A 14522-nucleotide genomic window follows, 5' to 3' on the forward strand; every position below is an offset into this window, starting at 1 on the left:
AGTGTCTTTCTCTGTATCTCTCTCTGTATCTCTGTCTCTGTCTCTCTCTGTGTCATCTGTCTTTCTGTCTGCTATCCATCCATCCATCCATCCATCCATCTATCTATCTATCTACCATATCTATATATATGTCTTCGGTCTGTCTGTCTGTCTATCTGTCCGTCCGTCCATCCATCCATCCATCCATCCATCTACTGTATCTATATATATCTGTCTGTCTGTCTGTCTGTCTGTCTCTCTCTCTCTCTCTCTCTCTCTCTCTCTCTCTCTCTCTCTCTATCTATCTATATCGTGTCTGCCTGCCTGCCTGCCTGCTAAAAGCACTATGAAGTGGTATATAAGTCTAAGGGGTATTGCTAAGTGTAAAGGAAGGAAAGAAGGAAGGAAGGAAGGAAGGAAGGAAGGAATAGGCCACGGTGGCGCAGTGGTTACAATATAGTACTGCAGGCTGATTCTGCCGACTTTCAGCAGTTCGATTCTCACCGGCTCAAGATAGACTCAGCCTTCCATCCTTCCGAGGTGGGTAAAATGAGGACCCAAAATTGTCAGGGGGCAAGAGGCTGACTCTGTAAACTGCTTAGAGAGGGCTATAGGTCACTCCAAAGCGGTATATAAGACTAAGTACTGTCGCTATTTGCTGCTAATTAAGTAATTCACACTCCCCTTCTTTCACATCCTTCCTTAGAAACCCCCCCCCTCCCAAAAGAACCAGAATTTCATGGCCAGCTGAGCTTTTTTTTTTCAACTCTGGGGTTTCATTCCACAGGTGACTCAGTTGAGCATGATGCTCGATTCGCTGATTGAGACTGAAGTGGAGGATCCCGATATACTTGAATGCTACTTCCTGGAAGCCATTTACTGCTCCTTGGGAGCCAGCCTCCTTGAAACAGGCAGGGGGAAATTTGATGACTTCATTAAACGCATCTCTTCCATGTCAACCATCAACGACGAGATGATTTTAGCGAAACCGGGAGAATTGCCAGGTTGGTTTCAGAGGTCAGAAGAAGACCTCCTCCTCCTCCTCCTCCTCCTCCTCCTCCTCCTCTTCTTCTTCTTCTTCTTCTTCTTTTTCTTCTTCTTTCACTTTGCTCTGAAGGAAACGAAGGGAACGCCAGCCCTGTTTCCCGGGTGCTCCAGAAGACCATCTCAAGAAGTATCTCTTCCACCACCACTGTTTTAAGGCACGGGTGTCAAACTCAAGGCCCGGGGCCCAGATCTGGCCCATGGGGTGCTTAGATCTGGCCTGTGGTGCCACCCTGGATCGGCCTGCAGTGCCTCTGCCAGCAAAAATGCCATCCATTTTCACTGGCAGAAGGTTGCAGGAGGCCGCTGCAGCTGAAAACGGACCTCGTGGTGGGGTGAGGCATTTTTCCTGGCAGAGCACTTGGGCCGCCCCAGATGCCCCCTCAACGAAATTGAGTTTGACGCCCCCCCACCCCCCCGGTCTAAGGTGTCCCAATTGCTCTCTCCTGCAGGGCAGCTGCCCACCTTGTACGATTTCCACTTTGACGGGCGCACGAAAAGGTGGGTGCCCTGGAGCAGCTTGGTCGCGCAGTACCACCACTCGCCTGTAGTGAGATTTATCGACATCCTAGGTAAGAGGGAAACAGACTCAGCCCCCATGGGCCGTAGAGTCACTGTAGGTGAAAGGGTTAAAGTTTGAGAGTCACAACTTCGTTGAGTGCTTTCCGATGCAGCGTATTTCCAGGCATTCTTTTATCAATTTGTATCCGCCTTCCTCATTATATTTACAAACACCCCAAGGGAGCAAACATATCCCACACACGATCCCCCTCCTGTTTTCCCCACAACAATCCTGTGAGGTGGGTTGGACAGAGAGAGAGCGGGGCGGGGGTCTGTCTCACTGCCTCCTAGTGATTGTCCCAAGACATCCAACTGGCTAAGGCAGGACTAGAATTCACTGTCTCCTGGTCGTTGGCCCAAAGTCACCCAGTAGGTTTCATGCCTGAGGCAGGACTAGAATTCACTGTCTCCTGGTCATTGGCCCAAAGTCGCCCAATAGTTTTCATGCCTGAGGCAGGACTAGAATTCACCGTCTCCTGGTCGTTGGCCCAAAGTCGCCCAATAGTTTTCATGCCTGAGGCAGGACTAGAATTCACCGTCTCCTGGTCGTTGCCCCAAAGTCACCCAGTAGGTTTCATGCCTGAGGCAGGACTAGAATTCACTGTCTCCTGGTCGTTGCCCCAAAGTCACCCAGTAGGTTTCATGCCTGAGGCAGGACTAGAATTCACTGTCTCCTGGTCATTGGCCCAAAGTCGCCCAATAGTTTTCATGCCTGAGGCAGGACTAGAATTCACCGTCTCCTGGTCGTTGGCCCAATGTCACCCAGTAGTTTTCATGCCTGAGGCAGGACTAGAATTCACCGTCTCCTGGTCGTTGCCCCAAAGTCACCCAGTAGGTTTCATGCCTGAGGCAGGACTAGAATTCACTGTCTCCTGGTCGTTGCCCCAAAGTCACCCAGTAGGTTTCATGCCTGAGGCAGGACTAGAATTCACTGTCTCCTGGTCATTGGCCCAAAGTCGCCCAATAGTTTTCATGCCTGAGGCAGGACTAGAATTCACCGTCTCCTGGTCGTTGGCCCAATGTCACCCAGTAGTTTTCATGCCTGAGGCAGGACTAGAATTCACCGTCTCCTGGTCGTTGGCCCAATGTCACCCAGCTGGCTTTCATAGATAAATCAGGATTTGAACCGATGGTCTCCGATATTTTACCCTGGTGCTTTAGAACGACTTATTAGGCTTTCCATCCTTCTCAGATTCTACAGGTTGTTAGAATAGGGCTAAGTGCCATTTTCACCTTAAATAAAGGTAGCAAGGGCTGGATTGTCACTGAGAAAATGCTTCCAGCAAAAAAGATGTAAATTAAGCTTAAATAATACTCAAACACTTAATTTAATACTTAGTATGTAATATGTAATAAGGGACGCGGGGGCTCAGTAGCCAAGACGCTGAGCTCATCGATCAGAAAGGTCGGCAGTTCGGCGGTTCGAAACCCCAGCGCCGCGTAACGGAGGGAGCTCCCGTGACTTGTCCCAGCTTCTGCCAACCTAGCAGTTCAAAAGCACATTAAAAATGCAAGTAGAGAAATAGGAACCACCTTTGGTGGGAAGGGAAGAGCGTTCCGTGTGCCTTCGGTGTTGAGTCATGCCGGCCACATGACCATGGAGACGTCTTCGGACAGCGTTGGCTCTTTGGCTTTGAAATGGAGATGAGCACCGCCCCCTAGAGTCAGGAACGACCAACACATACGTGTGATGGGAATTGTTACCTTTACTTTATATAATCTGATCCAGCATTTAAGCGTATCTCCTTCATTCCCTTGAATGTTACAAATGAGTGGCATTTTCAGAAGAGATGCCTAGAACACACCCAAGGCTGGAGTAGCAAAGGGTTTGGGGACCTTCCTTGTAGCGAAGGATGAGTTGGACACCTTCTCTTGTGAAGCTGCTTGGGGCTCCCAGCCGGTTTCTGATGGCTGCTCCCTTCCATGGTTCCTCCCTTCAGTTCCAACTGTGGACACGACCCGGACCACTTGGCTCCTGGAGAAGATGGTGAAGATCAAGCGGCCGATGGTTCTGGTAGGAGAATCGGGGACCTCCAAGACGGCCACGACGCAGAACCTGCTCAGGAAGCTGAACCCGGACACAAACGTAAGGCTGCCGCATTCTGGATCGCGAGTCCGTCCTCTGATCTGTTGGGCCGTTTTTCCACCTCTTGGTTGCTCCTCTCCTGTAACCGAAAGGAAACCCAGGGGGCAACTGGGTTTCCTTGTTGTTGTTGTTTTTTCCTTTCGAAGACGTTTCTCTTCTCATCCAAGAAGCTTCTTCAGCTCTTCATGAAGAAGCAACGGGACTTTCTGGTTTTTCTTTGAACTCGTTTTGCTTCTCATCCAAGAAGCTTCTTCAGCTCTGACCGGATGGTGGGGAAATGGAAGGATTTATGCTCCTTGCAGACAGCTGGTCATTTGCATCCTTTTAGAGGGTCATTGAGGCCACTTGGAGGTTTTTATCCGTGTCATCAGGGTCACCTAAATAGTGCAAATGGTACCTGTAGTCTGCAGTTTTTCCTCTGGAAATCCACTCCTACCATTCCAAGGGGCTTCATCCCAAATTGTACAGCTAAAGGTCTGTAGAGATTCTCAGCCATCCAGGTCATGGTTGCCCCAAAGGCGCTTTGACCACTGGACTTCCTTGTTTTTTCTTTGAATATGTTTTGCTTCTCACCCAAGAAGCTTTTTCAGCTCCAACTGAATGGTGGTGGAATGGAAGGATTTATGCTCCTTCCAGACAGCTGGTCATTTGCATCCTTTGAGAGGGTCATTGAGGCCACTTGGAGGTTTTATACTCCCTGCAGACAGCTGGTGATTTGCATCCTTTTAGAGGGTCACTGAGGCCACTTGGAGGATTCATACTCCTTGCAGACAGCAGGTCATTTGCATCCTTTTAGAGAGTCGTTGAGGCCACTTGGAGGATTTCTACTCCTTGCAGGCAGCTGGTCATTTGCATCCTTTTAGAGGGTCATTGAGGCCACTTGGAAGAAAAAGCCTCTTTGGGGGCTGGATGACTCAACGAAAATATTCCAATTAAGAGATGAGCAAGGACAAATTCAGTATGGAAACACTGAGAAAAAAAAAATTATACAAGACTACTATGTCAAGCTCTATGAACAAGAGAAGGTGGAAGAGGGAGGAGTTAAAAAGTATTTACAGGATGCTAATCTTCCCCAGATATCAGATGAAACTAGAACAACGTTGGAAAGTAAAATAACAATGATGGAGCTAACGGAAGCATTTAAAAAACAAAATAATGGAAAAGCCCCAGGTCCGGATGGACTACCTGTGGAATTCTACAAAACATTTGAAGAAACCTTGACTCTCCCACTCTTAGAAGTCATGAATGAAGTGATATCTGAGAGTAGAATACCGAAATCATGGTCAGAAGCATACATTGCATTGCTACTCAAGGAGGAGAAGACTGATTTAACACAAACTAAGAATTATAGACCAATTTCTTCATTAAACCCAGATGATAAGCTATTTGCATCTATACTAGCAGAGAGACTCAAAAATACTTAAATAGCTTTATCCACTCAGATCAAAATGGTTTTTTTAACCAAAGAGACAAATTAAAGACAATATGAGAATGATTTTGAATACTTTGGAATATTATGAGGCTCATCCCGAAAAACAAAGCATTTCTTGATGCACAGAAGGCTTTTGACAATGTGAACTGGCAATTTAAGTTTTCTACAATTGGACCTGGATGACTGAGAATCTCTACAGACTTTCCTCTACTACAAGGTCCCAGGCACCAAGAGAGAAATCTGAGAGATTTCCTTTACTGCTCCTCATCTGTAGACAGAAATCTTTCCGAACCAAAGGACTTGCATCCTTAAAGGTCTACTCTGAGAACTTCCAGGGAAGAGCCATCTGAACTCCCTCCCTCCCACCCAACCAAACTATCCAAACTTCGTTGTCTTTTAATCCTCTTGCAGCGCATCCCCTCCCTCCCTCCCTCTTGGGAATCCAGACTACATCCCACCACACCACCGGACCATGCCGGGCCGCCTCCTCCGCAAGCCTGTATTTCTGGCCGTAATAATTTTGAATCTCTCCCATCCAGGTGCTACTGGTGATCAACTTCTCCTCTCGCACCACCTCCATGGACATTCAGCGGAACATGGAAGCCAACGTGGAGAAGCGGACCAAGGAAACGTACGGGCCTCCCATGGGCAAACGGCTCCTGGTCTTTATGGATGACATGAACATGCCTCGGGTAAGGACTGAAGGAGCCAGAGCCGGGCAGGGAAGAGGGGAAGGACATCGCGAGAGATTTAACATGTAGTCCTCAAACGAAAAAGACGGGCCTTCATCCATGTCGGTTCCGCTTAGGTCACGTCGAGGCCAGTGGTGAAATTGAAAATTTTCCCGCTAGTGGTTCTGTGGGCGTGGCTTAGTGGGGGTGGGGGTCATGTGACTGGGTGGGCATGTCCCAACTTTTTTTTAAAAAATTAAGTATTTTTTAACTGTCGGTTCTCCCAAATGGCCCCTCCCAGAGAGAATAAAAGGGGAGCGAAAGGGGAGTGGAGTTTGCAGGAGACCATTAGTTCGCTTAATTGGTTCGTGACTCTCCAAGGCTCCTTGCCAAGTTCTGCAGAGATCGGCCGGGCAGCTCTCCAAGCCAGATAAAGTCTGTGACCGTAAATCCTCCCTGGAAAGACTTTGCTGGAGGTGAATGAGCAGAATCCACAGTCAATTAATAAAAGGGTTTTTTTTGTCGGGACAAGGAGTTTGCTTCTGGCTCTCGGGAAGCCTCGGTCAGGACATCTGCAGACCAGGCTGGCTACCCCTGGTCTCTCAGCCCTTCTTTTCTTCCATTTCCACAAAGGTGGATGAATACGGCACCCAGCAGCCCATCGCTCTGTTGAAACTGCTGCTGGAGAAGGGCGCCTTGTACGACCGGGGGAAGGAGATGAACTGCAAATACCTCCGCGACTTGGGCTTCATTGCCGCCATGGGCAAAGCCGGGGGCGGCCGTAACGAAGTGGACCCGCGCTTCATTTCGCTCTTCAGCGTGTTCAACGTGCCCTTCCCTTCGGAAGTGTCCCTGCACTTGATTTATGCCTCCATTTTGAAAGGGCACCTGGCGGTAAGTTGGATTCCTTGGCGGAGAGAGGAGAGACAGAGAGGGAGCGCGGGGAGAGGGAGGGATGGAGGGAGAGAGATGGAGGGAGAGAGGGAGAAAGGGAAGAGGAGAGAGAAGGAGGGAGAGAGGGAGGGAGAGAGGAGAGAGGGAGGGAGAAAGGAAAGGAAGGAGAGGGAGGGAGGAAGAGAGGAGAGACAAAGGGAGGGAAGGAGAGAGAGGGAGGGAAGGAGAAAGAGGGAGGGAAGGAGAGAGAGGGAGGGAGAAAGGGAGAGAGTGGAGAGAGAGGGAGGGGGAGAGAGGGGGAAGGAGAGAGTGGGAGGGAAGGAGAGAGGGAGGGAAAAAGAGAGGAGGAGGGAGGGAGAGGAGAGAGGGAGGGAAGAAGAGAGGGAGGAAGAGGGGAGAAAGAGGAGAGACAGAGGGAGGGAGAGAGAGGGAGGGAGGGAAGGAGAGAGGGAAGGAGGGAGAGGGAGAAAGAGGGGGAGAGTGGGGGAGGGAAGGAGAGAGGGAGGGAATGAGAGAGGGAGGGAGAGAGGAGAGAGGGAGGGAAGGAGAGAGAGGGAAAAAGGGAGGAGAGAGGGAGGAAAGGAGAGAGAGGGAGGGAAGGAGAGAGAGGGAGAGAGAAAGAGAGGGGGGAGAGATGGAAGAAGAGAGGAAGGGATGGAGAGGGGGGAAGAGGAGAGACAGAGAGGGAGGGATGGAGAGGGAGGGAGGGGGAGAGAGGACAGAGAAAAAGAGATTGAGTCAGTGTAGATTAGTTTACAGGTACTTGATTTACAACCAGAATGGAGCTCAACATTTCTGGTGTTCAATGAGACATTTGTTGACTGAGGTTTTTCCCCCCATTTTACGACCTTTCTTGCCACAGTTGTTAAGCGAATCACTGCAGTTGATAAGTTAGTTACCCCTTTGTTAAGCGAATCTGGATTCCCCGTTGACTTTGCCTGTCAGAAGGTCGCAAAAGGGGATCACATGATCCCCCCCCCCCCCGGGAAACACTGCAACAGTCATAAGTACATACCACTTGCCGAGCATCTGAATTTTGATCACATGATCACAGTGATGTCGGAAAGGTCATAACTGTGAAAAGCGGTCATGTCTTTTTTCTCAGTGCCGTTGTAACTTTGAACAGTCACTAAACAAACCGTTTTAAGTCCGGGACTACTTGTATTAATCGGGAAGGAGAAAAGCAATGGGTGGAAACTAATCAAGAAGAGAAGCAACTTAGAACTGAGGAGAAATTTCCTGACAGTGAGAACAATTAATCAGTGGAACAGAAGTTGCCTCCAGAAGTTGTGAATGCCCCAACACTGGAAGTCTTTAAGAAGATGCTGGATAGCCATTTGTCTGGAACGGTGTAGGGTTTCCTCCCGAGGCAGGGGGTTGGACTAGAAGACCTCCAAGGTCCCTTCCAACTCTATTGTATTTGTATTAAAAATAGAAACCAAGGAAAAATAGACCACAAAAATGGTGATATTTTTTCACAGTTCTCTCTCTCTCTTTTTTTTTCTCTCTCTCTCTCTCTTTTTTAATGGAAAGATCTTCCCTCTTTTTATCGGCAGACCTTTGACGAGTCCATCTCTGCCATTGCGGACAAAATCACCACCTGTACTCTGACCCTTTACGAAACCATCGTCCGCGACCTGCCACCAACGCCTTCAAAGTTCCACTACATCTTTAACCTGCGCGATCTCTCCAGGGTGTACAACGGGTTGGTTCAAACCACCCCAGAACGGTGAGTGTGCGATAGGCCATTCAAATAGCTGTGGCAGCTCCAGACCATATAATCTCCACTTGTGACCTTCCCGGATGACTTCCAACAAGCAAAGTCCATTGGGGGAATCCAGATTGGCTTAACAACTGGGCGATTTGCTTAACAACCGCCGGAATTTGCTTAAGAAATGTGGCAAAAAAAGTAAAGCCATAAAATCAGGTGACTTGAGAATTTTGGTCCCTAATTGTGGTTTTAAGTCAAGGGCTACCTGTAATCATTTTAATATTACTGTTTAAGGGGAAAGAAGCAAAGGTATTATTGACACCCAGTGTCTTTGGAAGGTTATTAGCGATAGCACTTAGACTTATATACCGCTTTGCGGTGCTTTTACAACCTTGAGCTTGTCGGGATCGAACTGCCAGCAGTTGGCAGAGTTAGCCTGCAGTGCTGCATTCTAACCATTTGCAAGAAGGAAGGAAGGAAGGAAGGAAGGAAGGAAGGAAGGAAGGAAGGAAGGAAGGAAGGAAGAGCAAAGCAATAGCAATAGACTTATATGCTGCTTTACAGTGCTTTAGTGCATTCTAAGGAAGGAAGGAAGGAATGAAGGAGGAAGGAAGGAAGGAATACCAATAGACTTATATACAACTTCACAGTGCTTTTACAGCCCTCTCTAAGCGGTTTACAGAGTCAGCCTCTTGCCCCCAACAGTCTGGGTCCTCATTTGACCCACCTCGGAAGGAGGAGTTCAGTCAGAATCGAACTGCTGGCAGTTGGCAGAATTAGCCTGCAATACAGCATTCTAAGGAAGGAAGGAAGGAATGAGGGTAGGAGGGAGGGAAGAAAGGAAGGAATACCAATAGACTTATATACCGCTTCACTGTGCTTTTACAGCCCTCTCTAAGCGTCTTACAGAGTTAGCCTCTTGGCCCCCAACAATCTGGGTCCTCATTTGACCCACCTCGGAAGGACAGAATGCTGAGACAACCTGGAGTTCAGTCAGAATCGAACTGCTGGCAGTTGGCAGAATTAGCCTGCAATACTGCATTCTAAGGAAGGAAGGAATGAAGGAGGGAGGGAGGGAGGGAGGAAGGAATACCAATAGACTTATATGCAACTTTTCAGTGCTTCACAGCCCTCTCTAAGCGTCTTACAGAGTCAGCCTCTTGCCCCCCAACAATCTGGGTCCTCATTTGAACCACCTCGGAAGGAAGGGAGGCTGAGTCAACCTTGAGCCGGTCAGGATCGAACTGCCAAACTGCTGGCAGCCGGTGATCAACAGAAGTAGCCTGCAGTACTATTAAGTACTATTATAAGAGCCGCAGTTGCACAGTGGTTAGGGTGCAGTACTGCAGGCCACTTCAACTGACTGTTATCTGCAGTTCAGCGGTTCTAATCTCACCGGCTCAAGGTTGACTCAGCCTTCCATCCTTCCGAGGTGGGTGAAATGAGGACCCAGACTGTGGGGGCGATATGCTGACTCTGTAAACCGCTTAGAGAGGGCTGAAAGCCCTATGAAGCGGTATATAAGTCTAACTGCTATTCCTATAGTACTGCACCCTAGCCACTGCTCCCCTGCGGCTCTTAATGATTACAATGATGATGATGATTCATTGGACGTGGCCTTCCACGCCCTCGTCTTGGCTGATCTGACTGAAAGCTTTGCCGCAGGTTCCAGACAGTCACCCAGATGGTGAGGGTGTGGAGGAACGAATGCCTGCGGGTTTTCCACGACCGGCTGATCAACAAGGCAGACAAAGCCCTGGTAGGTTCTTCTTTTTTGAAACTCCCAACGTACACTTCCGGTTCGGGACATGGCATTTTTGAATTATTATTATTTTTTCCCCCAAAGGAGCTCTGAGGCAGGATCCAAGCAGACCTTTCCTGGCAGAGAAATCCTTAGTTGGATTCAACTTTTGGCTCGAGCATCCCCAGGCCTGCCTTTTCCCACAAGGCCCCGTTCCTTGGTCCCATGAGGACCAATAGCAGGGATGAAAACGCTACCGGTGTAGGCCGTTTCTTCCGCACCGCTAGTAAACGAATGCCTAGGCCATCAGCTGTGCCTGATGGTCTGTGAGGTTCCTGCTATGTTTCAGGGGCAATTTTGCGCGAAGTCCAGCTACTTGTGGGGCTTTTGGCGATCTCTCTGAGCTCGGTTGTTTTGTTGCAGGCATTTTATGACCCAACTAGGGAACATCATCAGTGCTAGAAGGGGAGTGGGGTTTGCTCTCTGTTTATATAAATGAAAGCCCCACTCTCCTCCTAGCACTGGTGGTGTTACCTAGTTGGGCAAAAAAATCCCTGAAACAAAAAAAACCGAGCTCAGAGAGTATCAAGGACACACAGTCTTCCCCCCTCCTCCTCCCTTCCAACACTGATGATGTTACCTAATTGGGTGTTGAGATGTCTACAAACAAGCCACCAATCTCATAGAGCACCAAGGACCCTATGATCCTCCTTCTCCCCCTCCTCCTCTTTCTCTTGGTGCGCCTGGTGCACCAGTTGCGTCCCTACCTGAACCGGGAGGCCCTCACAACAGTCACTCGCGCCCTTGTGACCTCTAGACTGGACTACTGCAACGTGCTCTACATGGGGCAGCCCTTGAAGAGCATTCGGAGATTTCAGCTTGTCCAGAATGCAGCCGCGCGAGCGATCGTGGGTGCACCTCGGTTCACCCACGTAACACCTATCCTCCGCGAGCTGCACTGGCTGCCTATTGGTCTCCGGATACGCTTCAAGGCGCTAGTCGTCACTTATAAAGCCCTTCATGGTATTGGACCTGGGTACTTGAGAGACCGCCTGCTGCCAATCACCTCCACTAGACCGATTAGATCCCACAGATTAGGCCGAATTCCATCCGCCGGCCAGTGCCGACTGGCGACTACCCGGAGGAGAGCCTTCTCTGTGGCTGCTCCGACCCTCTGGAACGAACTCCCCGTGGAGATTCGAACCCTCACCACCCTCCAGGCCTTCCGCAAAGACCTTAAAACCTGGCTGTTCCGACAGGCCTGGGGCTAAAGAGCTGTTGCCCCCGTCTCAAAAGGTATGACTGTTGTGTGTTTTTAAACTATGCATTGTTATGCTTTGTTTTTTTAATTTTTTGTCTGTATCCCCCTTCCTTGGTTTGAGTTGTGAGCCGCCCTATAAGGGCGGCATATAAATATAATAAACTAAACTAAACTCTTCTTCTCCACAAACCTCATCAAGGACCCCACAGTCCTCCTTCTCCATCTCCTCTTCTTCCTCCTCTTCCTCTTCTTCTCCACAAACTTTACTCCCTTCTAGTCCTGATAATGTACTTTAGTAATGAAAAGTCTGCAAGAAAACCATCAAGCTCCAAGAACACAGTCATCCTCTCCCGATCCTCCTCCTCTTCTCCACAAACCTTACTCCCTTCTAGCACTGATAACATTCCCTAGTTGGGTGATGAAACGTCTACAGGCAAGCCATCAAGCTCACAGAGCACCAAGGGGCCCCCACGGCTCTACCCTGAGCTACAAATATTCTCTTCTCCGGGGTTGCTAATTCCGGAGTTTGTAATTCCCACTGATGCATGTTAGTAATTCTGGAGTTAACCGGTGGGTTTTCTGGAACTTTCCCAAGGTTCAAGGCCACATACAACACCTGCTAGAAGCGAATTTCAAAGACTCGGCTGAAAATGCAATCAGGGACCCCATCCTGTTTGGAGATTTCCGAATGGCCCTGAACGAGGGGGAGCCTCGCGTTTACGAAGACATCCAAGATTATGACGCAGCCAAAGCTCTCTTCCAGGTACGGCACTTCCAACTTCAGGAGGAAAAAAAAATATATATATATATATATTTTTCCATCTTGGGGAGTTGAAATGAAGTTTCAAGCCAAATCCAGTTGGGGACTTTTCCCTTCTCCATGCCCTGGTTTGCATGCGGGCAGCCAAACTAGTTTTAACACTGTTATAAGAGTTTCTAAGTTAGATTTTTATGCAGTTGAAGAGTTTCCAAAACTAGCTTTTACTTAGTTAGGGTTTCCTAACTTTATTGACTGTGAAGTCTGCTCATTCACCTCCAGCAAAGTCTTCCAAGGGAGGATTTACAGTCACAGACCTCATCTGGCTTGGAGAGCTGCCAGGCCGATCCCTGAAGAACTTGGCAAAGAGTCTCGGAGTCACGAACCAATTAAGCGAACTAATGGTCTCCTGCAAACTCCACTCCCCTTTCGCTCCTCTTTTATCTCCTCTGGGAGGGGCCATTCACCGTCCACCTCTGGCCTTCCTCTCAAGTCGACCCGTGTTCTTTAGCTCTTCCCTTCGTCTGGCCACTTTGCGCACACGGACACTGGGAACAGGCTCCAGCTGCTCTTCTGCCTCACTGATGTCTGACTCCGAAGGCAGCTGATAACTGGCCTACGGCTCTGGCCCCCTCTCTGCCTCCGATACAGCCCTCATCAGAGCCTTCCCCAGACTTCAGGACTGGCCCAGGTTCCTCCCCAACCTCCTCACTGTCCGAATCGGCTGCCAGCTCCACTGGGGGGGCTACAACAGCTAGTTTTTACATAGATAACAAGGAGAAAACCCCTCATTGGGACGACCCAATCATAACACAAAAGAGATTTCCAGAGACTTTCTGTCTCTTCCACACCTCCAATCTGGATATTCTTTCTTTGTCATCCCACACTTCCTGCTCTGAACCTGCAGCTTCCTCCCCAAGCCGAGGTGGCGCAGTGGTTAGGGTGCAGTACTGGAGGCCACTTCAGCTGTTATCTGCAGTTCGGCTGTTCAAATCTCACCGGCTCAGGGTTGACTCAGCCTTCCATCCTTCCGAGGTGGGTGAAATGAGGACCCAGACTGTGAGGGCGATATGCTGACTCTGTAAACTGCTTAGAGAGGGCTGAAAGCCCTATGAAGCGGTATATAAGTCTAACTGCTATTGCTATTGTTATTGCTAAGCCATCCTTTTGTCTGACTTTTCGTTCGCAGGAGATTTTGGAAGAATACAATGAAGTGAACACGAAGATGAACCTCGTGCTGTTCGACGACGCTCTGGAGCACTTGACGCGGGTTCATCGTATCATCCGGATGGACCGGGGCCACGCCCTGCTGGTAGGCGTCGGTGGCTCCGGAAAGCAGTCCTTGGCGAGATTAGCAGCCTACACCGCCGGATGTGAGGTGAGCCATACAGCTCTATCCGAAAAGCCTTTGTTGAAATTTTTCAACCTTGGCAACTGTTTTAACGCCACCTTTGGAATCCCATTCGATCTTATTCATCAGACAAGGGGACGCGATGGCTCAGGGGCAAAGACGTTGAACTTGTCGATCAGAAAGGTCGGCAGTTTGGCGGTTCGAATCCCTAGCGCCGCATAACGGAGTGAGATCCCGTGACTCGTCCCAGCTTCTGCCAACCTAGCAGTTCGAAAGCATATAAAAAAAGCAAGTGGAAAAATAGGAACCACCTTTGTTGGGAAGGGAACAGCGTTCCGTGCGCCTTCGGCGTTGAGTCATGCCGGCCACATGACCACGGAGACGTCCTTGGACAGTGCTGGCTCTTCGGCTTTGAAACGGAGATGAGCACCGCCCTCTAGAGTCAGGAACGACTAGCAGATATGTGCGAGGGGAACCATCAGACAGTTCAAATCTTGGAGACCTGGGACGCCGCCTTTAATCTGCTTTCAGGGATCCTGTCAATCCTGAAGCTGACTTGATCGAAGCCATTTTGTCACTTCAGTATTGCCACACTGGAGTTGAGGGAGAGAGAAGAGTGGAATAGAGATAGCTGTTATAGCCAAAACAAAATACTTTCTCTTGGGAACCAAGGACATTCTCACATCTGGTCAGAAAGAGAGGAGGCGTGACATCACCAGGCAACTGGGAGACACCTTGATTGGATCATGTGACTGTTTGGGGAAAGGACAAAACTCCTCTACTTTTAATTAGGTGAAAACTGTGGGAACCTTCAGAGTTGGTTTTCACCAGATCTGTGCCAATATGATATATCCAATAAAACTATTCCTTGAGGAACCTACCTGCCTCGGAGTTTTCTTTGCTGTGGGTGCATCAATTGGAACCCTGACAGATGCACCAAAAACTCAAAATGATAAGCATGAGCCAATTACAAAAAAATGGTGGGATTTTGCTAGTAGAGTGGACTTTTGACCCTCCTCCCCAGTTCACGTTGA

General features: G+C 49.1%; 1 protein-coding gene across 1 annotated transcript in view; it reads left to right on the plus strand.

Moving 5' to 3' along the window:
* Positions 1-14522, plus strand: part of DNAH10 (dynein axonemal heavy chain 10) — a 112170-nt gene that overhangs the window by 55485 nt on the left and 42163 nt on the right. The window contains exons 43-51 of the mRNA XM_032229343.1: positions 767-983; positions 1476-1595; positions 3525-3670; positions 5642-5794; positions 6407-6667; positions 8224-8396; positions 10044-10137; positions 11976-12143; positions 13327-13515. Of these exons, the coding sequence (XP_032085234.1) occupies positions 767-983; positions 1476-1595; positions 3525-3670; positions 5642-5794; positions 6407-6667; positions 8224-8396; positions 10044-10137; positions 11976-12143; positions 13327-13515 (1521 nt within the window). The remainder of the gene's footprint in view (positions 1-766; positions 984-1475; positions 1596-3524; positions 3671-5641; positions 5795-6406; positions 6668-8223; positions 8397-10043; positions 10138-11975; positions 12144-13326; positions 13516-14522) is intronic.

Source organism: Thamnophis elegans, chromosome 13 (assembly GCF_009769535.1).
Source record: "Thamnophis elegans isolate rThaEle1 chromosome 13, rThaEle1.pri, whole genome shotgun sequence".
NCBI classification, from domain to species: domain Eukaryota; kingdom Metazoa; phylum Chordata; class Lepidosauria; order Squamata; family Colubridae; genus Thamnophis; species Thamnophis elegans.